We start from the raw sequence: 26,910 nt of genomic DNA, 5'->3' as shown, positions 1-26,910 counted from the left end.
GCGGAGTCGGAAAACAGAGAACTCGATGTCGGTCCAAGGAGTAGCCCACGGCGGAGGTACGAATAGAAGCACAGAGAACCTATCGACGCCGTACTTGCCTGCTATGGCTAGGCCAGTTTTCGTAGGCGACACCGACTTCCAGGCGTCGTTTATCGCGATCTGCTCAGTACAGATAGTCCATTGTTTTTCCCAACTTCAACGGCGTGGATTGGGTGACGGAGAAGACAAACAGTCCGATGGTGGTGATAAGACGAAACGGGACAAGAGCCAGTTCTTCAGCCCTATTGTACTCGGAGCTAACCGCCAATAGATGTCCAGCTGGGTGGGTCAGCTGTGAATATCAATACCAGAAACCGACAAGAGCCACAGCATCGAGAAGCACTCTCACACTGTATCTGCGGTGGCCAATCACATGAGTGGCTGCAAGAGGAAGCTGAAGAGAATGCTCACCAACCTCCAGGGGCGTAATATCGGAACCCGAGGATTGTTGTTTAGGTAGCTTGGGGAAAACGTACCCGGTCATCATCCTGGGATTGTCTCCCAACAAGTAAGTGTATGTATTTATTTCCGGTTTTAGGCGCCCCTTTTCCCGCCTCCCACTTAAAATTCGGGGGTGGTGACTAACAGTAGTGTAACCACCACCAAAAGCATCGCGACTTTTCTTCAAATCCGTGAGAGTTCATTCAATATACACAGCGTATCATATGTCCCGTGTAAAAAAGCCAGATCATCCATCCCATGGTATCCCATCCCCAAACGCTTTCCCATATCCTATTACTCCTCGCACGCACGTACTCCAGTTACGAAAAAGAAGAAAATAGACAATGCCACTACCAACTCATATGACCGTCACCCACCATTCCGCGAATATTTCCCCTTTATATCATCTCACATCATCTGAATCTCCCCCGCCAACACAGGAGTCTGCGCTCTCGATTGACTATGCCCCTGCCCCTGCCCCTGTCCACCATGGCCCTGTTGTCCCTGACCCTGTCCTTGCCCCTGACTCTGACCCTGAGCTTGTCCCAAACCCGACCCCGATTGCTGTGGCTGCTGTGGCTGCTGCTGCTGGTGGTGATTATGATGACCCAACGGCAAAAACGCGTTCGGCACTTTCGGTACCTGCGGCGACAACGGCCCCGTAGCCGCCGCCACCGCCGCCAATCTCTCCTCCCTAGACCGACTGCTTCCTCCGCCCGTCAACCGGCGCATGCGGGATCGGGTACTTTGCGCAAAGGGGCGGATCATGTTTTCGAGCTTGGAGGAGCCTTCTGTTGTTGAAGAAGAAGAGGAAGTTGGATGAAGCGGCACCGCCGGTCCAGGTCCGACGCTGACGCTTGGACTGGCGCTGTGACTACCGCTTACTCCGCCACTGCCGCCGCCGCTGCTATAGTAGGTACCACCGTGTCCTCCTCCTCCTCCGCTGGTGGTAGATGATGAGATGTGGTAGTTCGGGTGGCGGAAGTGCGGGACGCCGGTGCCGGTGTCGGTGCTGGTTGCCGTTGAAGGTCTCTGGTACTGGTCTTCCTCGTTGTCGGAGAAGACGCCGATGTCCTCTGGGTATTCGGCCATGCCGTCGTCGTCGTCGGAGGTGAAGTCGCCAATGTTGGCGAGGTACGAGGCCGGGGCCGAGGGGGAGGTGATGGATCTAGCATGCAGTCCCGGTCGGATGTTGGTCATCAGGAATGGTCGTAGCTGCGAGGTGGAGGTGGAGGTGGTTGATGCCGTGGGCGAGGTGATGACGACACCACCGGGCCCTCCGCCGGTGTCTCCGCCGACAATGCTGCTGATGCTGCCGAACGTGGCGGGGTGCATCATTGAGGGACTGATGGGCGAGGAAGCGGTAGACCCGGCAACTACAGCTGGTCCAGGCCCACCTCCCGAGAATAAGCTTGGCCTATCTGCGAAACCGCTCTGGAATGCCGCAGTGATGTTGTTATTGTTGTTATTCGCCGACGCTTGGTGAAGGATGGGTAAGATCTGCTCGTCATACAGTTGTGCTCCCGCGTCGAAGCTATCCGGGGAGAACTCTGTAATGGTCCTAGATGATCGCCCTTCGCTAGGCGGACCGGTCGACGACAGGTCGTCAAAGAAGTCGTCAAGGCTATCCAGCTTGGAGATGAGATCACCGATGGGCTGATGCTCCAGCCCGCGTGCGTCGTCCGACATCATGGTATCAGCCCTGTCGGAAACAGGGAGGTATCCGTAGGCATATTCATCGTGGAACTCGAACTCGAATTCCATCTCGGCGGGCGTAGGGATATCGCTCTCGGGCATGCCACCCTCCATATTCTGGGAGTTCATTTGGCACATGTAGAAGACAGCGTGGGTGTTAGCGCGCGTCGACTCGGTCTTGCGTGCCGGCATGGGGATAGCCCAGCCAGACGCTTCCGGGATGCCGAATAGGCTCTGTGCACGCTCGTATTCTTTTCGGACGGCCTTGGAGGTGAGCCGTGTCATGCTCATTCGGAGATGATGCTTGTCCATAGATGAGCCAGACATACTCATGATGTTGTCGAGCACTTCGAGAGCCTCCATACAGTATTCTGTTTGGAGCAGACGCAGAAGCGGCGAGATCATGTCGGACCCGTGGCTGGCAATTTCTGGCTTCTTCATGTCCACCTCAGTTATTATGACCCGGAGGATCCGCATCGTGTGAATTTTGACCCAAGCGGTGGCATTGGTCAGCAGCCCCATCAGCATTGTTAGCATCTGGAACTCCAGATCAGGCAAGTAATACTCCCGTAGGGCTGCGTACAGCTGGACTACAAAATCCTTGGCCGAGGGGTACCGATGCCCGAGATAATCATCCAAAGCGACAGCAATGCTTCGCAAACCTTGAATATCGGCAATGTGCAGGAGTGTCTCGACAGTTGGCACAACAGCTGGATCGGGGGACTCCTCCTCCATGGCGTGCAGGAGGCGAGGAAAGTTGGCCAGAATAGTAAAGAAGAAGCGGCCACCGTCTCCTATCAGGGGATCGCTGGGCAGTAGAATAAGCTTGTCGAGTGTTGTCAAAGTCAAGTCTAGACAGGTAGAAGACCGTAGGCCTTTGTACAGAAGGGGTTGTAAACCTTCAAACGAGCCGTCCCACTTAGAGGGCTGGCCATCGAGTAACATCCTTCGAACGGTCGGCGAATGAAAGTCCAGCTTGTCCAGGAACTCGTTGAGCATTTCGACCGCCTCCAGAAACTCGCACTCATTGATGGACTCCAAGCATGCGCAGGTTGTCCAGAAGAGCTGCGGGAAAGTGAGTAGCTTGTCGGCGTCCAGCTTCGCCACGAGAGTCTTCAGAGTCGTCAGCACTTCCATAGAGAATTTCTGGAGTTCGGTATCCTCGTCTGAGATAGTACTACAGAGCCTGGCAATCATGTCCCCTAGCATGTAATGATCAAGAGACGTCAATATGCATCTGAAGATCTGGAACGACCGACAGGCAAGGTGCCTGACTGGACAAGATGTTGCCCAAGTCAATGACAGCCTGCCCCACTTCTCTTTGATGCCGGGGAATGTGATTTCAAAAGTCTTGACCACCTTGCCGGTAAGGTATTCCATGCTCGAGGGCACCTTGTTGTCATGGGCGCCAACGTTGCCATTGCTATCCTCGTAACCCCACACGACAGACCGGTCATGGCGGCGAATGGCATCGATGAGACTCTCGATGGATTCTCTTGTGGATTGGGGGACGTCATCATCGAGTCTCGAAATGACCAGTTCGTGGATAAGGTGCACCAGCATCTCACGAGCTTGCTCTTGGACTAGCGCTGTGTAATGATCCCAGAGAACAGTGACCACCTGAAGCAATACAGGCACATTATCAGGGACGAGGCAAACCGGAGCCACCATGAGATCAACTAGCAGTATAAGGGAAAGCTGACCAAGAGAGAAGCCAGCTTGTTTCGTCCCTATAGGGAGCACCTCTGAGAGATCTGCACAGTAAGGCAGGGTGTTGATATCAGGTGGCGGCGGTACGGCTTCCCGCTTGTCGTTTGTAACCATGGACTTTGGCGTGATCTGCATAAGCAGGAACTCTATCACCTTATTTCCAGGGGCACTGCTTGTGCTAGCGAGAAAAACCACGATCTGCTTGGCATATTCGACGAAATTCTGCTCCCGTCGTTCGAGACAGAGGGACATGATGAAGTCCAAAATCAGCCGAACATTGCCCGGGTGAGGACCTGTCGCCAAGGCCTGCCAAAGTGCCTGGACCTCATTGTGCAAGGCCGCGCTCGACTTGACGGTGATTTCCAGGAGGTTGGCGAGAAGCACATATGATTGCGCGGTTGGTCCACCGTTGGGGTCGACGGTCAGCTCTATTGACTGGATCCAGGGAAGGATGATGGCAACCACATTCCTCTGGGCCACTGACCCTACCTCCTTAAAGTAGTAAGTAAACTCGGAAAAGATGTAAAATGCCAACTCGGTATGTTGTTTAGCCAGTCTCTTGGATATTTCGAACTGAGCAAGTTTGTAGACGGCCTTGGTCTTGTCGGATATGCTGATATCGAAGTCTTGTATCTTGGAGTTTCGCGCCGGTTGTTGCCGCTCTTCAACTGTTCGCAAGACTTGTGCTGACTTGGACCGTATATCACTTTGATCGTTACCCAAGGTGAATAAGCAGAGACCGAGGAGCTTCCAGAATGGACAGGGGTAGTCGACATGCTCCGAAAGCACTTCTACCACAACCGTGAAGTAACTGGCCAACACCTTGGGAACCTCGGTTGTGTAGCACTTCAAGATGCAATGATCCAACAGAGCAGGATATTGCTGGTTGTGGACGATTAGGTTCCTGAGAGCTCGTCGTCCGATGAGATTAATCCGGTTGCTTTCCGCGTTGAATATCGCATCAATCCAGTTCAGCATACGGCGCGCATCGAAGTAGAGAAACGAGCCGCTCTCGGTAAGCACACAGATAGGACCTCCGCAGAGCGATGCCATGGCACTGAGGGCAGCTGTCCGCAAGTTTCTTTTCTCGATTTCCATAGCGGCGCTTACATTACCACGCTCGCCTGCACCCTGCTCATTGATGACAGACTGTCTCATGGTAGCTTCCCTTTGCGAAATTTGCGCTTGATTGGGTGAGAAACCACACCAGTCTTCCATTAGCGTGAAGGCTGATTTGCGGGACTCGAACGTCATCCAGCGCGATGGATCTTTCGTTCGATTGATGCCTTCGAAGAGCTCTTCCATGAGACCACAGTAATGTCGCCTTAATCTTTGAAACTCCCAGTCCATCTGGACTTCGACGTCCATGAGGAACAGCTTGAGGTCTTTGGCATAGGTGACAAGATTGTTAAGAATCCATTCGTCATTATACACTTCTGGCAGTTTCAAGAAGTGGGCCGTCAGCTTGTAGACGTGGGTGATTTCAGTTCGCACCAAATCCATCTTCCGGTTACGCCTTGGGTTGCTGTTGGTGCGCTGGTGTGGTTGGATTCGCGCCCGAGCTTCGTCGTTACACCGGGATACATGTCCCGATAGTTCCTCGAGAAGGGTGCGGTAGATGTGAATGTTGATCGAGCCCATTGCAGTAACCGCTGCATCTCTGACAGAACTGAGTGAAGCCCCAAGCAAAGGGTTTAGGTATTTGAACAAGGTCCGCGCCGTGACAATCTTGTCAACGGTTGAAGAGGCTTTGGAACCCTTTCGGCCATGTTGACCATTTTGTGCCGAGCTCGACTGAACACTACCTGGGTCTGCAAGCGTTGTGCAGGCAAAGACAAGATACAGCTTGAACTGCTCAACAAGCACCTCAGGTTGCGTGGTCGGGGTCCTGGCCATCCGCGAGTTGCTTCCATCAGATCCGTAGTACATCCTCCCGGATGGCTCTGAAATAATGACTATTGCCTGATAAAGCTGCAGGATTCTATTGCAGACAAGGTCGCGGCCGATCGTAACTGTGAACGGGCACTTGTCGTATGCGATCCGGACAAAGTTTGGGAAGATTTTGAACCAAAGGGTAGTGTCGTAGGACACATCACTGGTACAGAGCTCAAGCAAAGCTCCTTGACTGTTCGAGTTTTGCATGCCTCGCTCCAGTCTGCTGCGTTCAGCTACAGAGAGGTGGTCATCCTTGAAACTCATGACCTGCATGGAATCGTTCTCCAGAATGTCAATGAGTCTCGTGGTTTTTTCCTCTTCGTGGTTACTGGTCTTCCTCAAAGCTGCGTCAAATTCGGTGATCAGGCGAAGAACCGTGACTGCGTAGTACCGCACACGCCGGGACTGAGAACAGAGAAAGAATAACCCATGTGCTTCGACTTGATCGACCTCAGCCCAGATACCAGAGAGGTCGAGTTTGATGCCTCGTTTGTCAGCGCCACCAGGTTCATCGCTTTCTGCCTCGGCATCTTTTGTCTTCTGCCTGATCTCATCGATCCAGATGTGAAGAAGCTCGACATAGAGCATTAGTGTCTTTTCAATGTGCCCTGGGCCTAACATCCCTCCATCGGACATGGTAGAGTACCGGTCGTCGAAGTTGAAGATAAAGCGGGCAAACCCCATGGTAACTTGCTGGGCATGGGACTGTCGAGCGATGGCCTTGAGTGACTGCGCTGATGAACGCGCAATGTTTGACTGGACATGAGCGGTTCCGGTACACAGAAGGTTGATCAGTGTGTTGAACGGGATGTCCACCGACAAACACCGTGGTAGGGCCTCGACTGCAACGTGAAACAATTCGTAGAATGCTTGTTTCTGCTCGTACGCGCTTTGTTGATCATCTCGGCGGGAAAACTTGAAGGTGTCTGTCATGGGAGTCTTGGGGCCAGGACTATTGAACTTTTCGTCCTTGAATTTCTCATCCAACGCGGCTTGTCCACCAAATGTGTTATCGCAGATTATGGCGATTTTACCGAGTATTTCGCAAAATCGGCTGTAGTAGTCTTTCACCGTGTCAGATAGGACTGATATTTGGACCGGTTTCGAGAGCCTATCTTCTTCGACACCGAGGGCCGGTGTAGCCGCCAGGCTGCTGTGTGGAGATGCAAGTACTGAGAAGATAGAAACTCGATCCATGAGGGATGCGGAATAGGTGTAACCCAGAGGGAACGGCGGCTTTCCCTGCTCTCCCCTTTCCAAGTCGGCCATCACGGCGAGAAAAGCGTGTATGCCAACCACCATCCTATCGGGGTCAAGAAACTCGATCTTGAGATCCTTGTTGGATGCAAACTGGTCGGCGTTAACCAAGGGGAATATGATGTTGCGAAAACAGTATTCAGGGTACTTGTACCCGATAAGCCTGATGATCTGGACCAACGGCTCCGTGACAGAAAGGTCGGCCGCGCTAAATGCTCGCTTGGTATTGGGAAGGGCGATTTTCACGACTTCGTCCAACTTCCTCGTAGAGTTCGCAACGCTATCGTTCGTGCGATAAAGGTAGGTCCATAAGAGCCTAGAAATGGCCTGCAAACACAGCGGTCTTGTCATACGGTCCTGGAGCTTGCTGTTAAGCGGGTAGATCAACTGCATCCACTGACTACCAAAGTTTTCGGGCACATCGGCGCAAAGCATCGTTGCTGTGAGGGCAAACGAATAGGTCCAGTGCCGCGGTCTCATAAACATATGGGCTAGCCGGGGAGTGATGGTTGTCACCACTTCTTTCCACTTCGGATAGGCAAGATCATTGCTGCTGGCCGTGGCGGCAATGGGAAGCACGAGCATTTCAAGCATCTGGCAAAAGGCTGCCTTTACCTTTTGGCCATGGGAAACATTGAAGAGCTTGCCGAGAGAAATGAGGAAGTTACAAGAGCGCTCCCAGGCATCCGGAGGTGAGAGTCTGATCCGAAGGTGCTTCATTCCAATGAGAATCAGCTCTATCCTGCTTTCGACATCTCGCCCACCGGTGGGGATCTTGGTGTTTAGCTCTTGCATGGAGCGCTCCAGGTCGTTGATGAACCGGTCGGCCACACTCGTGAAGCTGATTTCGCTCATAGCACCCAACAGTTGAGCAAAGAGGTTCCAATTTGCAAGTTTCAACGGTGAGATTAACAATGAATCAGGCTCGGTACTTTTGAGCTGCTGGAAAATAATCTTCTCAAGCTTGTCCTCCATCTCCGGGGTGATGGAAGCAAGTGTGCTCTGAGTAAAGACCTCGAGGAGAACACGGCAAAGGATGTAAATGGAAACAGTGGACCGGCGCTCAGCCACAGCGACGGTTTGCGCAATATCGGCTTGTCCGGCATGCTGGACTTCGGGCTGGCCATTACTAGCAGGACCGGTGGACTGAACGGGCTCGGTATTCCTCCTTTGCAAAGTACCGCCAGGGAGATGACTCCGCGCTTGGTGAAGTTGCGCGCGGGCCTCGCGGGCCTCATTGGCAGCATCACTTTTGCTTTTCCTCCATAACATCATCGAGTCTATCAAAGGCTTGGGCTTTTGCTTGGCAATATGACCAAGAGCGACAATGGACTGGTCGAAGGCCGCGTCAACACCGGGCCCGCATATTTGTTCGACATGGGGTTCCGGCTCGTGGAGAGGAATGCTTGTTATTTCCGTCAACTTCTCTTCCGCTTGGGCAATGAAGGACGTAAAGAGCACATGCAGCGCGTAATCACCGACCGTCTTCGGGTCATCCTTGTGTCGAGACGAGTGCGAATGGTGGTGGGGGTGGTCCCGTCGAGACCTCCCACTGGCCATCCTTTCTGGCTTCCTATGTGTCCCCGTTTGTCCTCCTTGGCCAGCGGGATCGTTCATAGCGTTTGCAGACGACGTTCGTTCGGGGATCACGGGTACCGATGCCGCCGTCGTTCCGGAAAGGGCCGTCTGAGGCCTCGAGCCTATGGAAGAGCCGTCGGTTTCCTTGCGCGAGAAGCCATGTAAATCCGCTCGATCGGGGGAAATGCCTGCGCCGGCGGCGGCGATCATCTGGGGACTGAGAGGGCTCGAGTGGTTGCTCGCAAGACTCCCATTTCTCGAATGCTGGATGCCAATGCCGTGAACAATGGACGTCTGTCTGTGGTGGCCGTACGAGGATGACTTGGGGTCGACAAGGCGCTGGGGCGCATGGGCGCGAACAGTACTGCTGGCAGACCACTGTAGTTTTTCGAGAGACGATTCGCGGGAATGGGCAATGCTTCGGCTATCGGGCGCAATCGGCCTCAGTGTTCTCTGCCAGTCGGTGTTTTCATCCTCCTCTTCAAGCCGGGCAATGGTTCGGGGCGAAAAGTTCAAGGGCTCGTGGTCCGAAGGCAGCGTCTGAGACGGAGCTGTGGCGCAAATTGCGAGTCAGCAATCCGAGCCAAAATCGACAATTCCTCTTGCTGCGCGCGCACGAGTTGTGAGAACCCTTCTGGTCTGGTTTCAGTGTCGCCCAGAGCCACTCGTAGTGGGATGAGAACTGGAAGCTACTACCCCATCATCCGCCCCGTTGTCGCTTGTTTCGAGCCATGGTAATGCGCAGCAAAGACTGAAGTTCTACATAGGAAGGAAGGAGAGGAGACAAGTAGGTAGTCGAATAGCGCCATCACAAGACTCACCCATTTTGCCAATGTCTCGCCTCTCGAGGTCATGATATTCCTTCAGCGCATTCAGGGCGGGGTCGAATCCGCGCGCGTTGCCTTGCAGACCGGCAGCGGCAGTGGTTTTTTTTCCGGGTGAGTCTGTATATGCACTGATTATTTGGAGGAAGTTGGACAAAAAAGATGGCGTCGCGACTGGCCGGCGCGAAGGTGACTAGAAGCAAGCAACGCAGTCTGGAAGTTCCCAGCCTCTGCTTGTCTGATGGATGTCCGCGGCTAGATTCATTAACAGGCTAGTCCTATCCAGGACGGGATTCCAGGTTGCCTGTGGCAGCAGCAAGTGGAAGCCCTCCCGTCTCCCGTGCAGCGCGTTCGCTCCCTGGCTCCCGTCCCACGATCTGGTTGCCCTGCGACGAACGGGCGCCCTGCCACTCAAGCAGTGCACACATCGGATGGATGTGTATCCGATGTGTGCAATTTGTGATCGATAATTGCACGGGCAGGCCTGCAATGACCTGGGAGAATGCGCTGCTTAACTGGCAGGACAAAGTGCATGCCGCATCGTCAGGGTTCGAGCCCTGTAACAATGCCTGTAACAATACCTGTAACGCCGCGTATACGGACTCCTGTCCGGGCTTCAAGAGCCGAAAGATGTTCAACCCTAGACAGGCCCGTGTTGATCAGAGGACGCTCGGACCATATCTCGTGTCGTTGGGGTCAAGGGTCTTTTTGTTACCCCTTTTTAAAGTCGAGAAGGGATGAACACCACGCCTTTAGGAATGACCATCACGAGAGCGGTTCTGTACATTTGCAACGAACCCTGCTGGCCTGACAAGAGTTTTCCCCGCAGATGTGAGCTGTTTATGCCGAACTCAAGGCATGCAGTCATGTATAAAGGTACCTAGAGCTCGCCCCTATGTACTTTGAGGCAGAACCCCGCTGCAAAACGTGGGGTGCAAGTGCCGGGACTGGGGACGGGGGGTGTTGATCCCGTCAGTTGTGCTGACTTTGGTAACGACAACTTGATAAAGATACCTTAAAAATAATTCCAAGTCTGCCCAACTCCATACTCGTATTTGCTGTGTAGTAGTATGTGGAATCGTGTCATCGTTTCCAGATTTGATGCCCTGAGGACACGAAAGCCATAAAACATACCTGTGGTAGCGCCGGAGAGCTAGAGGTACGCTTCCTCCCGCGGCGAGGCGGCCGCGGGTGTCAAGCGGACGTAACCCCACTGTAGGGCCGACTTTCACACCATACGAGACAAGAGATGGAAAGCGTGGGCGAATAGAATCCAATGTCTTCGGTGTAAAGGCAACTGCCGGTCACCTCTGAGCCTCTGAGCCTCTGTGGGAGTGAGGAGATGCAAGGAGCCGATAGGATCTCTGGGGACCTGCCCGTAAAAGGCCGGGCCGCAGAAGAAGGTCGACAGCGAGAGAAAAGTAATGTTTGGCAACCACCAACTTTTACGAACGGTCTTGTTCGAATCCTCAAGCGCTCACCCCAAAAAGAGTCCGGGGCCCGAATCAATAGAATCTCCCCGGCCTCGTGCTCGACTACCGATCAGGGCTTGGGCGCCGAATCGGCTGAATGTTGACGAGCCGGCGCGGCAAACCACTTCCCGGCGAGTCCAAGGAGTCGGAAGCGGAACGGGTGGATAGGTAGGATCGGTTGAAGAGAAACATACTTGTTCAGAGCCAGAGACTGTGTTTTCAGTGCAAAAAAGTGCATCTTTGCATCGTGTGAACCCCGTTCCGCCAGGTGTTCATAACTTTATGCAGACTCTATGTGGGGTACGATGGGAACTTACCTAAACGGGAGTTCGGGAGGGCTTCACGGGAAGAGATGCTCTCTACCACAGCGCTCTTGTCTCCTTGTAGCCCAACAACAAACTGGATTCCATGAAGATGGTCTCGGTGCTGACATGTTTCGAGCCCGTTGTTGATGTCATATCGAGGGTGACAGAGGGATCTGGGTTCCGCGAAATGCTTCGGCTGTCGGACACACCCCGGCCGGTATTGGCCTCGCTCGCTCATACTTCGACTTCTGTAAAAGATCTGTATCGAACGATGGGTGACTGGCTAGCTTTTCGAATCTCAAGACTTCCATGGGACTTCATCTCTCTGGCTTCCCGAGCAAGTACATCTGCTGGTCATGTGAAAGCATCGTAGTTTTGGGAATGTACACCCTGGGCCACCTGTAACCGTATTGATGCTCAGGGCGGCCGCTGGTGTCAATGAAGGGGGGTTTTCGAACCTCGAGGAGCGAGAATGGATACCTTTTTTGAGACAGTGAATGGCTGAAATATAAAATGAGAGCATCATCCAAGATTGACAGCGCACCCGCAGAGTGCCTAGAGATCATTTTCTACACCATGGCCAGTTGTCCTTCCCCGTGTTGTTCGGCGAACTGTTCCCGGACTTATTCACCTGTGCAGTCTTGGCGGAAGGGGGGGAATTGTGCACACAACAACTTTTTGTCATTTGGACCTTCGAAACGAAAGAAAACCAACGAACTCAAGTAAGTTATTAAAAAGACTGTCACGCTGATAGTTTCAAGTGCAACGATTTCGAATTCTATGTCAGTTTTTCTGCATTTCCTCATTTGGTAGAGGTGCAAGCAAATGAAGTCTTGTTCGTCTCGTAAAAAGTTGTTGTGTGCACAATCCCCCCCCTTCCGCCAAGACTGCACAGGTGAATGAGGTCGGGAATGAAGGCTGCCGAGTCCCGTCAGCACCTGGCCTGTGAATGTACGGAGGTGTGCCCGCTGGTCCCAATGTCAAAGTGGGGACCACGGGAGGGGCCCGGTCATCGGGAATTTAGCGCTGAATGACGGGATTGGATCCCCCTGGGCCCCGGCCGCGTCCACAGCCATGTGTCATTAACAGTTTCCAGTTTATCTTCGCTACCTCTACCAATCCTTCCTCTTTTATAGGGTGATAGACCGCTGCCATCTCATCTTTTACCCCCTTTCCTGTCTTCTTTTCGACCACCAGCCGACATTCTTTCCTTTTGCTTGTCTCTTTGAGCTTCTGGTCCCGTCGCTTCTGCCATTTCCCTGCGCGGTTCGTCCCAGGTACGCACGTCGTCTTAACTGCCCGACAGAAGCCGTATGCGAAGCAGCCGTGGTCTGATCTTGCCATCTGGCCTGAGCTCCCATGCATACGGCGCGCCGATCACAGACCACATGTCAATCTTGCGCGAGCATCTGTCATCTGGTTCAAAGAGCCGTTTTAGTTGTTCACCGGGCTAACATTTCCCGCCCTCGCAGGCAGCTTCTTTTGGCTCCCCCCTGCCAGAAGCAGCCAAGCGAGCCGAGTGCGTTACCGGCCCGGTCCGGTATTCCTACCTCTAGACATCTCCATATCCGATAGCTTGTAAGCGTATACCGGTCGTGCCCGCTACAGTACTACGCGCATATCGTCCCCTGTCTATATCGCCGTCATGGCCGAACTCGACACGCTGGACCTCGTGGTCCTAGCGGCCATCCTCCTCGGAACGGTCGCCTACTTCACAAAGGGCAAACTATGGGGCGTTACAAAGGATCCTTATGCAAGCTCCCTGGCGAATGCCAGCGGCGCAAAGGCTGGCAAGACAAGAAACATCGTGGAGAAGATGGAGGAGCAGGGCAAGAACTGCATCATCTTCTATGGCTCTCAAACCGGTACTGCTGAGGATTACGCTTCGAGACTCGCCAAGGAGGGCAAGAGCCGTTTCGGCCTTGAGACCATGGTTGCTGACCTTGAGGAATACGACTTCGACAACCTTGATACTATCCCCGACGATAAGGTGGTGTTCTTCGTGCTCGCCACCTATGGTGAGGGTGAGCCTACTGATAACGCCGTGGACTTCTACGAGTTCATCACCAACGAGGACGTCAACTTCACTGAGGGCAACGAACCTGCGCTTGGCAACCTGAGCTATGTCACCTTCGGTCTCGGAAACAACACCTATGAGCACTACAACTCCATGGTTCGCAATGTGGACAAGGCGCTCCAGAAGCTGGGTGCCCACCGTATTGGCGATGCTGGCGAGGGTGACGATGGCGCTGGTACCATGGAAGAAGATTTCTTGGCCTGGAAGGAACCCATGTGGAAGGCTCTCGCTGAGAAGATGGGCTTGGAGGAGCGCGAGGCCGTTTACGAGCCCGTCTTCAGCATTGTTGAAAGGGAGAGCCTTACCAAGGAGTCTCCTGAAGTCTATCTCGGTGAACCCAACAAGATGCATCTCGACGGAACCGCCAAGGGTCCCTTCAACGCCCACAACCCGTACATTGCTCCCATCGCCCAGTCCTATGAGCTCTTCTCCGTTAAGGACCGCAACTGCCTCCACATGGATATCGATATCAGCGCCTCTAACCTCAACTACCAGACTGGTGACCACATCGCTGTTTGGCCTACGAACCCTGGTGAGGAGGTTGATCGCTTCATGAACGTCTTGGGTCTCTCCGAAAAGCGCCACACTGTTGTCAGCGTCAAGGCTGTCGAGCCCACCGCCAAGGTTCCCTTCCCGACTCCCACCACCTACGACACTATCGTTCGCTACCACATGGAAATCTGCGCTCCCGTCTCTCGTCAGTTCCTCGCTCAGCTCGCTGCTTTTGCTCCCGATGCGGAGGCTAAGGCCGAAATGACCAAGCTCGGCGCCGAAAAGGATTACTTCCAAGAGAAGATCAGCGTGCACCATCTCAACATCGCCAGAGTTTTGGATATCGTCGGCAAGGGCCAGAAGTGGACCAACATCCCCTTCTCTGCTTTCATTGAGGGTGTCACCAAGCTTCAGCCCCGCTACTACTCCATCTCGTCCTCGTCCCTTGAACAGCCCAAGAAGATCTCCATCACTGCCGTCGTCGAAAGTACCCAGCTTCCCGGTCGTGATGACCCCTTCCGCGGTGTCGCTACCAACTACCTCCTCGCGCTCAAGCAGAAGCAGAACGGCGATCCTGAACCCTGCCCCTTCGGTCTTTCCTACGAAATCACTGGCCCCCGCAACAAGTACGACGGCATCCACGTCCCTGTCCATGTCCGCCACTCCAACTTCAAGCTTCCCTCGGATCCCTCCAAGCCCATCATCTGCATTGGTCCCGGTACCGGTGTTGCTCCCATGCGTGGTTTCATCCGCGAGCGCGTCCAGCAGGCCAAGAACGGCGAGAAGGTTGGCAAGACTCTGCTCTTCTTTGGCTGCCGCAAGTCTACCGAGGATTTCATGTACAAGAACGAATGGGAGGTAAGTTACGCGCGCATCCCATAACCCCCCCACCATCACACTTTAATGATGCTAACAAACCTCGAAAAATACAGGAAGCCAAGGAAATCCTCGGCGACAACTTCGAGCTCATCACCGCCTTCTCCCGCGAGGGCCCCAAGAAGGTCTACGTCCAGCACCGTCTCAAGGAAAGAGCCGAGGAGATCAACCAGCTTCTCGAGCAAAAGGCCTACTTCTACGTCTGCGGCGACGCCGCCAACATGGCGCGCGAGGTCAACACCGTCCTCGGCCAGATCATTTCCGAGCAGAGAGGCGTTCCCGAGGCCAAGGCCGAGGAGATTGTCAAGAACATGAGGTCGTCGAACCAGTACCAGGTACGTTCTTACGCCGTGATCTTCTCACTATGCCCCTACGCTTCCCAGACTGCCGTTCGCGTCAAGGGGAACACAGTGCTAACCTGCTGTCTGCTTTACAGGAGGATGTCTGGTCATAAACTATATACGCTATTGTAGTAGATGCCAATAAATAAAGAGCGAAAGCGGATAGAAAAGGTTGGAAGGCGTGGGGTGGGAAAAACATTATACACATCCTTTTTTGACCCTTTTTATTGGATAGTCGGGATTTAATTTCCAATGATACAGTTTCAGATCCTATAGTAAATACCCAACAACAACAAGCGCATATTCATAAGGAACATCCTGACTATGGTAAAACATACTGGGCCACAGACTGCCCCAACAACACACCCACCGGATACCATGTAACGTCGAACGAGGGGCGTGTCCCTTCCCTCATGTCAGAACGGTTAGTTAGTCTAGGATTAGAAACATGAAGAACTTCTACTCGTCTGGGCTAGAAGCGCCTCGCGCCCTCAAGTTTCGCGTCTGAACGGGCGTTTCTATTACGGTAGTGGGGTATTTCCCTGGGCGTCATCTTTTTGGCAAGACAATATCATCCCACTAATTTCGTCATCTTTTGCAAGCCTCGCCGTGTGTAACTTCGGTGGTTATTCGTCCGATGTCACTGCGGTACTCCGACGCCACCATTTTCATGTGCCTTCCTTCAATCTTCAGCCTTTTGAAACACAAAACACCTCCTTAGGGCATCGTGCCATCCAATAAGGACCCAAGCTTTCGAGAGCTTGTGCTACCTTCTCGCAAACACGACCATTTTTTTCTAATATTGTGGCCGTGGGAAGTGGAAGTTGTGTGGTGTTCGCCGTTTGCTGTGCTGCGGACTGGAAAGCGGAGGGCTCTGATTGGTCCGAGGGCGGGCCACTGTTTTATTGCCGATATTGCGACCTCGCAGCCACGGCAGCCCGTTGTTTTGTTTTTGTCCACTGCTCTTTTTTTTTCTTCCACCACTTTTTCTTCTCTCACAAATTAGTACCCCTCTTTGAGTGTCTTTCTGGATTTCTTCTGTCTTCTCGTTGTATCTCGCCCGTCCTTTCTTTCTTATTCTCTCGATGTCGACCGACGTTCAACACCCGCAGATGCGACCACACAACATACGTCGTCGGCCGTCCTGACGCTGACTGGCTTCAACTTCCCGACGTCTCGGTCTCGGATCTGGCTGTGGGGATCTCCGCATCGCCTAGGGTGAGCGACAAGGTACAGGGGCTTTGGAGGATCGGAGGTTCATGGGTTGGCTTGGTTGAGCCTCGACTGGGGGGTGTGCCTGGGTCCAGGCGCTGTTTGAACGTCGGCTCTTGCTTTCATGTTCTGCGCGAGTAGTTCTCGTCGACTAGAAACACATTTATACACGTACTTTTATCAGTGGCAGAGTAATAAGCCGTCGGTACTTGCTACTCTGATTCCAGTAAGAGTCAGTCAGTCGGTCTTTGTCATGATCTTCCATGGAGGATGCGTCAAGTGATCACCGTCAAGTGGCCCAAGTGGGTAGGTGAATCTTCAAGTAGACAACCCTTGAGAAAGATGCAGGTAAGCTTATCGTGGTCAAAGGCGACGACACCTTTCTCTTTGCCATCGACTGTCCTCCTGGCCCATCCCACCCGGATCTCCAGGGTTTAATATTCAAGTTGGGTTCAAGACTTCAAGGAGCCACAAAGAATCTGTTTGCCCACGATGAACTCGAAGAACGACACATGAATACTTACCTCAGACTTCTGGGCTTTCTCATAGCATGTCGCCAAACAAAGCCACCAGGACAAGCAAAACGGAAGGTATTGTCCACAAGCTCTTTTGTTGCCCACAACCATTACCATGATAACGACACGGCGTGGAAGGAAGCGCATGTCTTGCAGTCGAGCTCCGTGGTGGAAGCCAAGAAGGGGGCAGTACAATGGAAGCGTACGACACTGTCCATCAAGAGGAAAGAGAACGACAGGGTCACCTCCGTTGACGAAGACTTCTGCAGTCGGCAAGTCGTATGAATAGCGGAAGGCATTTCCTTATGTCCATCCTCTCCTACACGTCCTTCCGAGTTGCTGTCGATGAAGTCTGGGGACAGTCACGATCAGTCCTCTCCCTTGTGGCTGGTACCGGTTGTCGAGCTTGAAATCTTGGGTGATGTCGGCGGACGATACTTCGGCAGTGACCGGTCGCAGGTGAGTGATGTCGGAAGCTGTGTTGACTGTTGGGAAGGGAAGCTAACGCGTGTAGGGTTGTTGCGATATGCGTCGGTCGGGCTCGTTCCTTCGCTGGTCGAACAGGGACGCGTTGTCGGACAATACAACCGGAAAGAAACCGTTTGGTCAATTGACTAGGTAGGAAGAAGGCGATCTGTTTAATTGTATCGTGTCAGCTGCAATCGTCCTATCATCTTGGGAGTTGTGTTGCGCTTCCTTGTCTCATTGAACTCATCCTCCTCCCGCTGTCAAAGAAAATCGTCACTAACAGTTGTGCAGGAACTCTACCCGTGGACGAGAAGGTTCAATGCCCCTGGGTGCAATTGGTGAAGGTGGATCACCCGGGACCGAGTGCCAGCCTTGCCCGGCCTCCTTCCATGTCTGGTTGCCTGGAATCACGAATCCGATCCGCGACGAGAAGGAATCCTGGAGACACTCCGAGTTCGGCTGTCAATTGTAGAGGTAGACTGTTAAAGTGCACTTACTCCAGCAAGTGCTGGCAGACCGTACCTGAAATCCAAGTGGAATGGGTGGCACTGCCTTCAGTCTGTTCTTACTGCATTCACTTGGTAGATATTTTACATTACACACTGCGGCTCTTTCCCTACAAATCGATTGCGTATCTGGGGCTCCTGGCATCTCGAATCCCCGACCACCTAATTGGCCAGAAGGCGGACTCTGTCACATGGACGGCAAGAGCAAGGAGGAAACACCAAGCCAAGATCCACACCTGCATCACGAGCAACAACCTTCACATAGCGATTGCTTCAAGTTGAAGCTGTGTCATTACTCCCCTAGCCTCCAAAGTGGATGCCACCAGCGTCACTGCCTTTCCATCCAGCCCACGGCACCAGTAAAGTGCATTTGGCTCAGTCACGTCTTCCCCAATTTTTGCAAAGAATCAAATTGTTCTGCTCCCTTCCTGTCAACTTATGGAACATAATGTCGGATTCAGGATTGCTTGGCCTTATCTGTAGTATGAACATGGAGGTCTCTCCTTCCTCTTTTGAGCTCCAATTTCAGCATCGACAGTCCGAGTAGTTCTCTGTCCTGTCGATGATCCGAGTTCCTGCTGCGAGTGCAATCTCGAGTACTAGCATGGTCCGACATCTCCTTCTTCTCCTTCTTCTCCTCCTGCTTCTCCTCCGTTCAATATTCCTTTTCATGCGGCAAGCTGGAACTTAGCATACGAGAGTTCTTCCTTGTTTATCATTATCCTCATCCTCAGCTCTCCTGGCTGGTATCGTGGGTCTTGGTGCAGGCTTCAGGGGAACATCGCCTCCTTCCTTGGCCAGTCTACATCGTGGCTGCCCTCGACATTGTTTACATCGTGAGGAAGCAACCTCAACGACACTGATCCTTCACTCCATCTTAGATACCAGACGACGATCGACGGGACTTAAAAGACCTCCCTCCCTCCGCCATCCAGTCCGACTCGACTCTCCTGTCTCTCAACTCTTGGTAGACTCTTCCTCCGATCATTACAGCATCAACACACAATCCATCCCAGCGACCACCACAGTCTCTTCAATTCATCTTGCTTGATAGCTCGGTTCATCTTCTTAATCCCCCTGCGCTCGCTTGCATCCGAGTCTTTGGTACTTACATCCTCCATCGTTGCCGGCCGCCGCTTTCTTGTCACCAAAGCATCTCTCCAAGCCCGAACCAATCAGCCGTTTGTTACAAGAACCACATCTCGTTTTGGAGGTAAGTCGACGTTCGACGTCAGCATGCTCTGCCTGCGGGTTCATTGTGGCCTCAGGATGGAAGGTGTTTGCCTGCGTTTCCCGGCCAATCACTCCGGTCTTCTGCCGAAGTCTCGGTCCCCCTCCGTCCCTTTTAACTGAACCTTTGCCCTCTTCTCCTCCTCCCCTTTTCCTCCTCCCACACACAAACCCCCACTTGATCACAAAAATCAAAAATCTCACGGGTTACCACCAAATATCACTTGAATTGGTTCTCTATCATCTTCACAGATATGCATTGAGCTCCATTGAGTATCAAGCACCTCTTCTTTTCATATTCTAAAGCATCCACACTATCACATCTCATCCTCAGCGACGCGTCGGCAAGCAGTCAATCAAGACACAATGGTTCGTGATAACTTCCCCTCCATCCCTCACTCTGTTCCTCCATCACGTCGCGCCCTTTGAGTCACCTTCACCCGTCCAATTGCCCTCATTTGTTCTCTCGGGATGTCCAAGGGATTCAAGCGCGTCACCTTACTCGCTTCCTCTGGTCATGTTTTGCTCAGCGAGAGTGCGCCGAAGCAATGGTCACCTGTCTCCTGAGCATCCTTCCCACCTGTCAAGCACATTCATCACTTGGTTTAAAGTCATCGCTGCCCTCAGGATGGATAATCGGCGAGTGTCCAGCTCATATCCTAAGGGCTTGCGGTCGCGCGACCAATGCGGGGTTGGCCTTCTCTGCGCTCACCTTCTACACTCGCCGTTTCTACTTCTTTGGCGTGACTGAGTGGAACTTAGGGCATGGAGCTAACTGTGGCATACCCAGGCTGTACTCTCAAAGATGTCCCATTATCGCACCAATACCGCTATCATGTCGGACGGCAACAACCGCCAGGGAGGCTATCAAGCCTACCTCACCACTCAAGCTGGCAATGCTGCCCAGCATGACGGCGCTGCCCCTCATGGTCATCAGGCCAACCATGGCCCTGACAACATGAACGCTGTGATGAACCAATTCAGCAGCCTCGCTCTGCCGTCTGGTCCCGGCAACCCGACCGTCCCTCAGAGCCAGGCTGGTCACCAGTACTACATGCAGGATCAGCAAGTTGCCTACCAGTACCCTGTCCCCATGCACGTCGGCGTGCCCCCCGAGGCGGCCTATCAGATCGGCGTTGCCGGACAGTATCCTGTTCAGGCTGGATATGCTCCCCTGCCTATTCCTTACCATTCTGTGCCTTACACGCCTGGCCGTGTCGCCTCGTACGGTGAGCGCAGCAGCGAGGCTCCTGGGCTCGAGAACCGTAGGGGCTCGTACTCCACCAACGAGTCCACCCCTGCTACCCCTTTCTTTGGCACTTTCTCGGACCGTGGTGGTAATGGTCGGGTTGCTGTGATCCGCTCCAGCTTCAACACTCCCTCCCCGGAGCAGGTTATTGCATCTGGCGGCGTTGCCAAATCCGCTCCTGTTGTCGACGAGGAGCTGCTGGCCCTGCTCAAGGAGAGCCCTCTCATCCCTGACGCGGTTCCTGCTGTGTTCACCCCGCCCACTCACACCAAGTCCATCGAGCAGTGCTTGGAGAACCGCATCCAGGGCAATCGCAACGTCTACATCCGTGGCCTTCATCCCACCACTGACGATGAGTTGCTGCTTCGTTATGCTTCCCGCTTCGGCAAGGTTGAGCAGAGCAAGGCGATCATCGACACGTCTACTGGAGCTTGCAAAGGGTATGTTGTGTCCCATTGTCTGACCGTTCAGTCTTCCATCCATGTACTGACCAAACCTCTAGCTTCGGCTTCGCCAAGTTTGCCAACGTTCGTGATTCGGAGAAGTGCATCCGTGGCTTCTACCACCTGGGCTATGAGGTTGGCTTTGCTCGCGAGAGCTTTAACGCCCGTCTCAAGGCAGAGGGAGATGAGAGCTCCACCAACCTTTATCTGTCCAACTTGCCCAAGCGTCTGACTGAGGCGGTGAGTAACTCCTTTGTGTTGTCTCGTTGTCCGTTCATACAGAATCTAACATTGTTTCAGGAGCTGAATGCTATCTTTGTTGGCTATCACATTGTCTCCAGCAAGATTCTCAGAGATAGCATGGGTAACAGCCGCGGTGTCGGTTTTGCTCGGTAAGTTTCATCATCGATTGAAGCTATCCTGTGACACCAGAGTCGCTTCTAACATGCAATGCAGTTTCGAGACCCGTGATGAATGCGAGGATGTCATCAAGAAATTCCACGGCGCCCCGATTGGAGAGGAGGGTATGCTGATGCAGGTTCGCTACGCCGACACTCCGGCGCAGAAGGAACTCAAGCGCATCACGGCTGAGCGCCGCCAGTTCCGCACCAACGAGTACAACATTGGCGCCTACGGAACTGCGGATGTCGGCATTCATCCCAGCATCTACACCCACCAGGCCCCGTGGAACCGTCGCATTAGCGCCGGCCACTCATCTGATACGTGAGTCACCCTTCACCCTGAACGTCTAACGAGAGCCAAATCTGACTAACTCTGGGCACAGTTCATTTGCTTCCGGCGCCCGTATCCGCATCAACGTCAACAGCGACAGTGGAATGGATTCTACCATGTCTCAGGGTGGAAGCCATGCGGTCAGGTACAGCTCCACCAGCAGCACCCCGAAAGCATCCTCCTGCACTATCTCCCTGGGAGCTCAGGCGTCACTCTCAAGCGAGAACCCCGGCATTCGTGTTTTTGGAAGCTGGAAGATGACTTCAGGTCGCCGTGACAACTAACCGTCTTCTCTGCAGGCCGGGTAACCTGACCACCGGCGCGTCCACTTCGGATGACGGATCAGCGGACGAGGGCGTCACGATCGTCGAGTCTGGTACGGTTGCGAACGGCAGCACCCAGTCATCGCCCACCATCAAGAAGGAGAAGCCGTAGTTGGCTACGAGGGCTTTGCCTCGATATTCCTGTCTTTGATATGGCTTTCCTTTGTTTGAGTATACGATACGGCTGATGTTTTTTTGGAGGGCTCAACAGCTCGGCATCGCTAATCTGTGGCCATCATTAAGTTGCTTCTGACGATAGGTCTGAGCACATGATCGATACGGAAGATGTTGCATCAACTGGCTATGCCAAAGCATATGGCGGATGCTCAATTACTAACCGAAACTTTTTCATGGGATGGGGAATCTTTACAGCTCTGGCACGTGGTAATAATAACTGGGAGGTTGGAGGATTACTAGAAATAACCAGGTTTTCTTGTACGGTTATTGATATTCAGTTCTCTGGGACTTTGTACTTCTAATAAGGGAAGCCAAGCAGACAGTATCAATCCAATGCAAAATCGTCATTGTTGCAAACTGAAATGAGGAAGATGGACCACTACTTTGTGAAAACTAACCAGTGCATGCCATCCTGTCAAGTTTTTCATGATGCCCAATATGAAAACGATGATGTTCAGGGCAGCAAAATTGGGGGCATACAGTCGAGAACCAAGCTGCAACATTAATATTCAGTAATCTGGTCTTCATATGGTAACCCCAGGCACAAAGACAAGAGTGTGTCTATGGACTTGATCACTTTTTTTTTACGATATCACGATTTTAGGATAAATACCATCTGCCCGCGTTGGGAAACTCGCTACGAACTGATTTTCTGGCGTCACCAACCCACGTGTAAAGATGTATGTCTTTTTTTCTTCTTCCAGTGAATTGTTGACTAAATCTCAATGGTGCCTGGAGCACCTGGTTGCGGGAAATGGTCGGCCGGTCTATGCTCTTAACTGCAGGATCGTTCTTTCCGCGATTGCTTCAAACCACCCAACGTACCTTCCCATGTTTTCAACAGTAAACTGCCTGACCCGAGCCCGGACGGAGCTCCCACAAATTGCAATGGGAAGCAAAATCGTTGGCATGGATTCTTTGCCGACCGGGTTTTTCTCGTAGTTGAACATTACTTGTGATTTGACGAACCAGACAAACTCATCTGCTGGAACTATATACAACAGATGGAGCCCCAGGTTCCCTTTGAAGATTATGCTAGACCTCGCCCTTTGCGTACATATTCCCACAAAGCGAGGACTGCCTCGGCCAGCGTGCTTCCGTTGTTAAGGACCAGAGACTTACCGGCGAGCCTTGCTAGGAAGCATCAACGTGAACCCGAGCCCCAGGACAAAAACCGCCAGGACAATGGTTCAATCCCTGAAGAAGAGACTATTGCTTACCAAGCTGAGTACGACTTCGAGGATGCGCATGAGCTTGAATTTGGTACGTTTTCCTACATATGGCGGCCATAACCTGGCGAAGATCCAAAAACTAACCATAGAATGCACGAGTACCAGAGCCACAATATGCCTCGGATACTTCCCAAAGCCCGGACGACTATGCGACGGAAGAGGTTGCCAGCTTGGAGTATAGCACCGACGAAGACGAAAACGAACGAACAACCCCTGAAGAATCCAAGTCTACTCCTCCTTCATCGGTGAAGTCCAGCAGTAGCACCAAGTATATCTCCAAGACTGTCACAGATCAGTCGAATCGCCTGAGACGCCGCCCATTCTTGCTCTTTGACAAGCTACCGCCGCGCGGGTTCAAGAGACTGAAGCCCAAAGCTGAAGACAGCAACACATCAACTTTGTCCGCCAAGTACAAACTCGGCGACGGGTTCTCCAAAGACGAAGCAAAACCAAATGGGCTGGTTCAGTTGGGCTTGCGTCCGACGGCCAAGAGGAAAGCACCACAAGTTGAATCAAAAGTGGGTGCTTTGGATTTGACACAGTACAGTTTCACAAGGTCTCCCAAGAAAGATCCCACCGCAAATCAGAATAAGAAGGTGACGAAGAAGAGAGTCTACGACAACTCATTTCTCCCTGACCCCAAGCGAGTCGAACGTCAGAGGAAGAGACACAAACTGTTGAAGAAGAAGGACAACCCCTTGGAGGACAAAGAAATGCTGCCGCCTACAACCGCATCGACTCCAAAGATTATTCTGACAAGTGCTATCCTGGGAGAATACGCAAAGTTGGCAGAGAGACGACCACACGCCGCTGCTGTTGCGCTCTCCCAACAACAAAAACAGACACAGAACGAAGGAGAAAGTGGATTGAAAGAAGTTGATATGCCTCCATATCAAGACGACAACGAGGAAGGCAACATCGACTTCGAAGAGCCTATTGCTCGAGAGCCATCCGTTGAGCTGGGTGAGTCTCCGGCTAGAAAGGAGGTGGTCGCACACTCTGCTTTCAATCATCAAGAGGAATGCCAACAGCAAAAGGCTACTCCTGGAGACCATCAAGAAGATACAGTTGAAGTGCTTAGCGAAGAAGCTGTTGAACAGCCTGTCACAGAGCCTGTCAAAGGACCTGTTGTGGAAGAAGCTCTCGATCAGCCTGCCGAGAAGTCTCCCAAAGAGCTTCTCGAACAGCCTCTTGAAAACCCTTCTGAAAGGACTGTCAAAAAGCTTGTAGAAGAGCAAGCACAACCGGCCAACCATGTCCAAACAGGAGAATCCCATCCAAGGCCAGTCACCATCAAAGAGAGCGCCAGCGCCAGCGACAGTGTTAAGTCCAAGTCCAGTTTCGAGCCGTCTCAACGTGGACTCGAGAAGCATTCGATTCATACAACAACAGAGCCCCCCAAACTTACCTCCCATGATGACAGTCCCGGGGAGTCACACCATCATCAGAGTCAGGGGAGCCATGAAGATCAAGATCAAGATCATGAGAAAATTCAAGATGCGCCGCCGAGTGAAGAGACTTCCCCAGGGTCAGGCTGGGAGACGTACGTCTCGGAGACTGACATTCACACTCCCACTCCTCCAAGGCCTTTGAATTCGAGAGCCAAATCAGCGGTGCCTTCGGTTCCTTCGACTTCTCGCGGGCCCGGGACTTCGGGGCTTAGGAGGTCGAATTCTGCGGTTTAGTAAGATAATAGGGGATAAGGAAGGAGTGAGGCCTTTGTAGCTGTATTGAGGATACTGTTTGATTTCGGTGAATGGTGATAATGTTAGGTTTGGGATGTGGTTGTTTGTCAGGAAGTTCTAAGGGCGAGGTCAAAGACATGTATCAGGTAGGAATTGTGTTGACATACCAGTGCGCATGAGTTGAGGTGGGATTTCGACCTTATTTCTTCATGCACCGACAGGTTATCTGTACCAACGGCACCCTGACTTTTAAAGTGACTCTCTAGTCAGTTAACTACCATACAACCATTTCAGGTCTTTGATCATCCGTATTTCTATTCATCTGATTTGTCTTGATCATGCATGACCCGGTCAATTACCAAAACTCGCAATGTCGATCTAACTTTTTTTCGACGACGTTTCCGCAAATAGCAATGCCACATAATGACCCCCGCCCGCCCTTTGTCCCATATCATATAAAACGCCGATTGCACCTAGATTATACCCGAAAAGATGTCACACGAGACAGCAAGCGAAGAGAGAAAGGACAGGAAGCAGAAAGACAAGTGAACTTAATCACTTGGGTCCCTTGCCCTTGGCCTCCGTCTCACCCAACTCCCTGATAAACACCTTCGTCCTCCCCGCGCTGTTGAAATCCTCCATATCCGTCTCAAACCCGCGGCACACGACAATGGCAAGATACTTGCCGTTATTCGAGAACGCCAGCGCCGCGACGCTGTCGGGGAACTTCTGATACTGTCTCATCCTGCGCTTGGCCTCGGCGTCCCACAGCGCCACGGTGCCGTCGCCGCCGCCCGAAGCGAACGTGCCGTACACGGGGTGGAACGTCAGTGCGTTGACGGGGTAGACCACGTCACCGCCGCCCTCCTCCTCGGGCGCCGTCTGCCGGTGGCACTTGAAGGCGTACTTGCGCGCCTGCGACTCGGCCGTGTCCTCGAACCACTCGACCGCCACGCGGCCCTCGATCGAGCTGGTGGCGTAGCCGGCGTCGTTGGGCATGCAGGCCACGGCGCGCGTGAGGAACTTGAGCGAGGACTCGCGCTGTTGCCAGGGGGCGATGGTCACGGAGGCGGGGTCGGGCGACGCGAGCGCCGAGGCGAGCGTGGGAAGGTCGTAGATGTGTACTAGTCGCGCGGTCATGGCTACGACGACTTTGGAGGGGCTGGCAGCCAGGGCGTGCGGTTTGCCCGGGAGCGAGATGGTGATTGGGGTCGAGTTCGGCGCGGAGGTGTTGTGGACATGGAGAGTGTGGTCCCAGGAGGCGGAGATGAGCATGGCTGTAAGAAGAGAATGCAGGGTTAGTCGAGGAACGCGCGAGTCTCAGAATTTTATCGAGTGTATTCCTTGGGCTTATGGTTGGACTATGATGGATCGGACTTACAGTGCTGGGGGCTGTAGACGACGCATCGGACGGGTTTCTCATGTGTGCTCAGGACGGTCTGCTCTCCTGTGGATAGGTCGATTCTGTTGATTCGAATTAGCATCCACGGAACTCTGCAGCAGAATGATGGATGCCCTTGGTTGAGTAAGCTGTGTGTGCAACGAACCTCTTGACTGAGCAGTCCAGACCCGCCGTGTAGGCCTCGTTTCCGTTCGCGCCAAAGCAGACATCAAGGATGGGAGCACGGTGCTCGAACTTGTTAACTAGGGTGGCATCTTCGGTGCCTTCGGCGATCTCGTAAAGGTAGACGTTCCTATCCCATGAAGAGACGAGAAGGCGGTTGGTGTTATCGGGGGCGAAGACCACGGCTGAGATAACGTCACTGGGTGGCTGCGAAACTTCGAATTGTGTTGCTAGAATCGACGGACGTGATGTTAGCCACGGAGGACATAAATGGTAGTGGGTTCTAAAGAGATATTCTAAGCTTACAAGGAGCCATTGTGATGGATATGGTGTGTGGTGTTTGAATTGAACCCGACGTGGTGTTGACGCAACTTCGAAGCTGTTGGCAATCGGGACGACGAAATGGGGAATTGGCAGAGGGGAGCTTGACCGGGAGTGCGACTCCAGCGACGTCGACCTTGCCCAAGTAAACAAAGTTCTGCCACGAGTCACCGCCTGATTCATGGTCCCTTCCCGAGCTGGGTCGGAAACC

The 26,910-nt window shown here is 53.0% G+C and overlaps 5 protein-coding genes across 5 annotated transcripts; 3 read left to right on the top strand and 2 right to left on the bottom strand.

Annotated features, from left to right (window-relative positions):
* Positions 1-518: 518 nt before the first annotated feature.
* On the bottom strand, positions 519-9,996 carry B0H65DRAFT_531141 (cell morphogenesis N-terminal-domain-containing protein). The gene is made up of 2 exons (XM_062828937.1): positions 9,477-9,996; positions 519-9,195 (listed from the first exon to the last, which is right to left on the bottom strand). Exons 1-2 carry the CDS (start codon positions 9,507-9,509, stop codon positions 889-891), a joined length of 8,340 nt encoding a protein of 2,779 aa, XP_062678567.1. The 5' UTR covers positions 9,510-9,996; the 3' UTR covers positions 519-888.
* Positions 9,997-12,901: 2,905 nt separating this feature from the next.
* Positions 12,902-15,155, top strand: B0H65DRAFT_433475 (NADPH-cytochrome P450 reductase; the record flags this gene model as incomplete). Its single annotated transcript, XM_062825073.1, has 3 exons — positions 12,902-14,683; positions 14,758-15,036; positions 15,138-15,155. The coding sequence occupies 3 exons, from the start codon at positions 12,902-12,904 to the stop codon at positions 15,153-15,155; spliced, it is 2,079 nt and encodes a 692-aa protein (XP_062678566.1).
* A 3,890-nt stretch (positions 15,156-19,045) lies between these two features.
* Positions 19,046-22,260, top strand: B0H65DRAFT_475716 (uncharacterized protein). The gene is made up of 7 exons (XM_062827323.1): positions 19,046-19,342; positions 19,764-20,662; positions 20,725-20,905; positions 20,966-21,057; positions 21,122-21,388; positions 21,450-21,542; positions 21,697-22,260. The coding sequence occupies exons 1-7, from the start codon at positions 19,340-19,342 to the stop codon at positions 21,830-21,832; spliced, it is 1,671 nt and encodes a 556-aa protein (XP_062678565.1). The 5' UTR covers positions 19,046-19,339; the 3' UTR covers positions 21,833-22,260.
* A 641-nt stretch (positions 22,261-22,901) lies between these two features.
* B0H65DRAFT_500269 (uncharacterized protein) lies at positions 22,902-24,920 on the top strand (the record flags this gene model as incomplete). The annotated part of the gene is made up of 3 exons (XM_062827831.1): positions 22,902-23,160; positions 23,235-24,259; positions 24,305-24,920. The coding sequence occupies 3 exons, from the start codon at positions 22,902-22,904 to the stop codon at positions 24,812-24,814; spliced, it is 1,794 nt and encodes a 597-aa protein (XP_062678564.1). The 3' UTR covers positions 24,815-24,920.
* A 78-nt stretch (positions 24,921-24,998) lies between these two features.
* B0H65DRAFT_475712 (WD40-repeat-containing domain protein) lies at positions 24,999-26,793 on the bottom strand. Its single transcript, XM_062827322.1, has 4 exons — positions 26,685-26,793; positions 26,362-26,608; positions 26,196-26,278; positions 24,999-26,091 (listed from the first exon to the last, which is right to left on the bottom strand). The coding sequence occupies exons 1-4, from the start codon at positions 26,692-26,694 to the stop codon at positions 25,370-25,372; spliced, it is 1,062 nt and encodes a 353-aa protein (XP_062678563.1). The 5' UTR covers positions 26,695-26,793; the 3' UTR covers positions 24,999-25,369.
* Between the last annotated feature and the right edge of the window lie 117 nt (positions 26,794-26,910).

This window comes from Neurospora tetraspora (assembly GCF_033439725.1).
Source record: "Neurospora tetraspora strain CBS 560.94 chromosome Unknown B0H65scaffold_7, whole genome shotgun sequence".
Lineage (NCBI taxonomy): Eukaryota > Fungi > Ascomycota > Sordariomycetes > Sordariales > Sordariaceae > Neurospora > Neurospora tetraspora.
The sequence above is the reverse complement of the archived record's forward strand: the minus strand, read 5'-3'. Positions and strand labels throughout refer to the sequence as shown.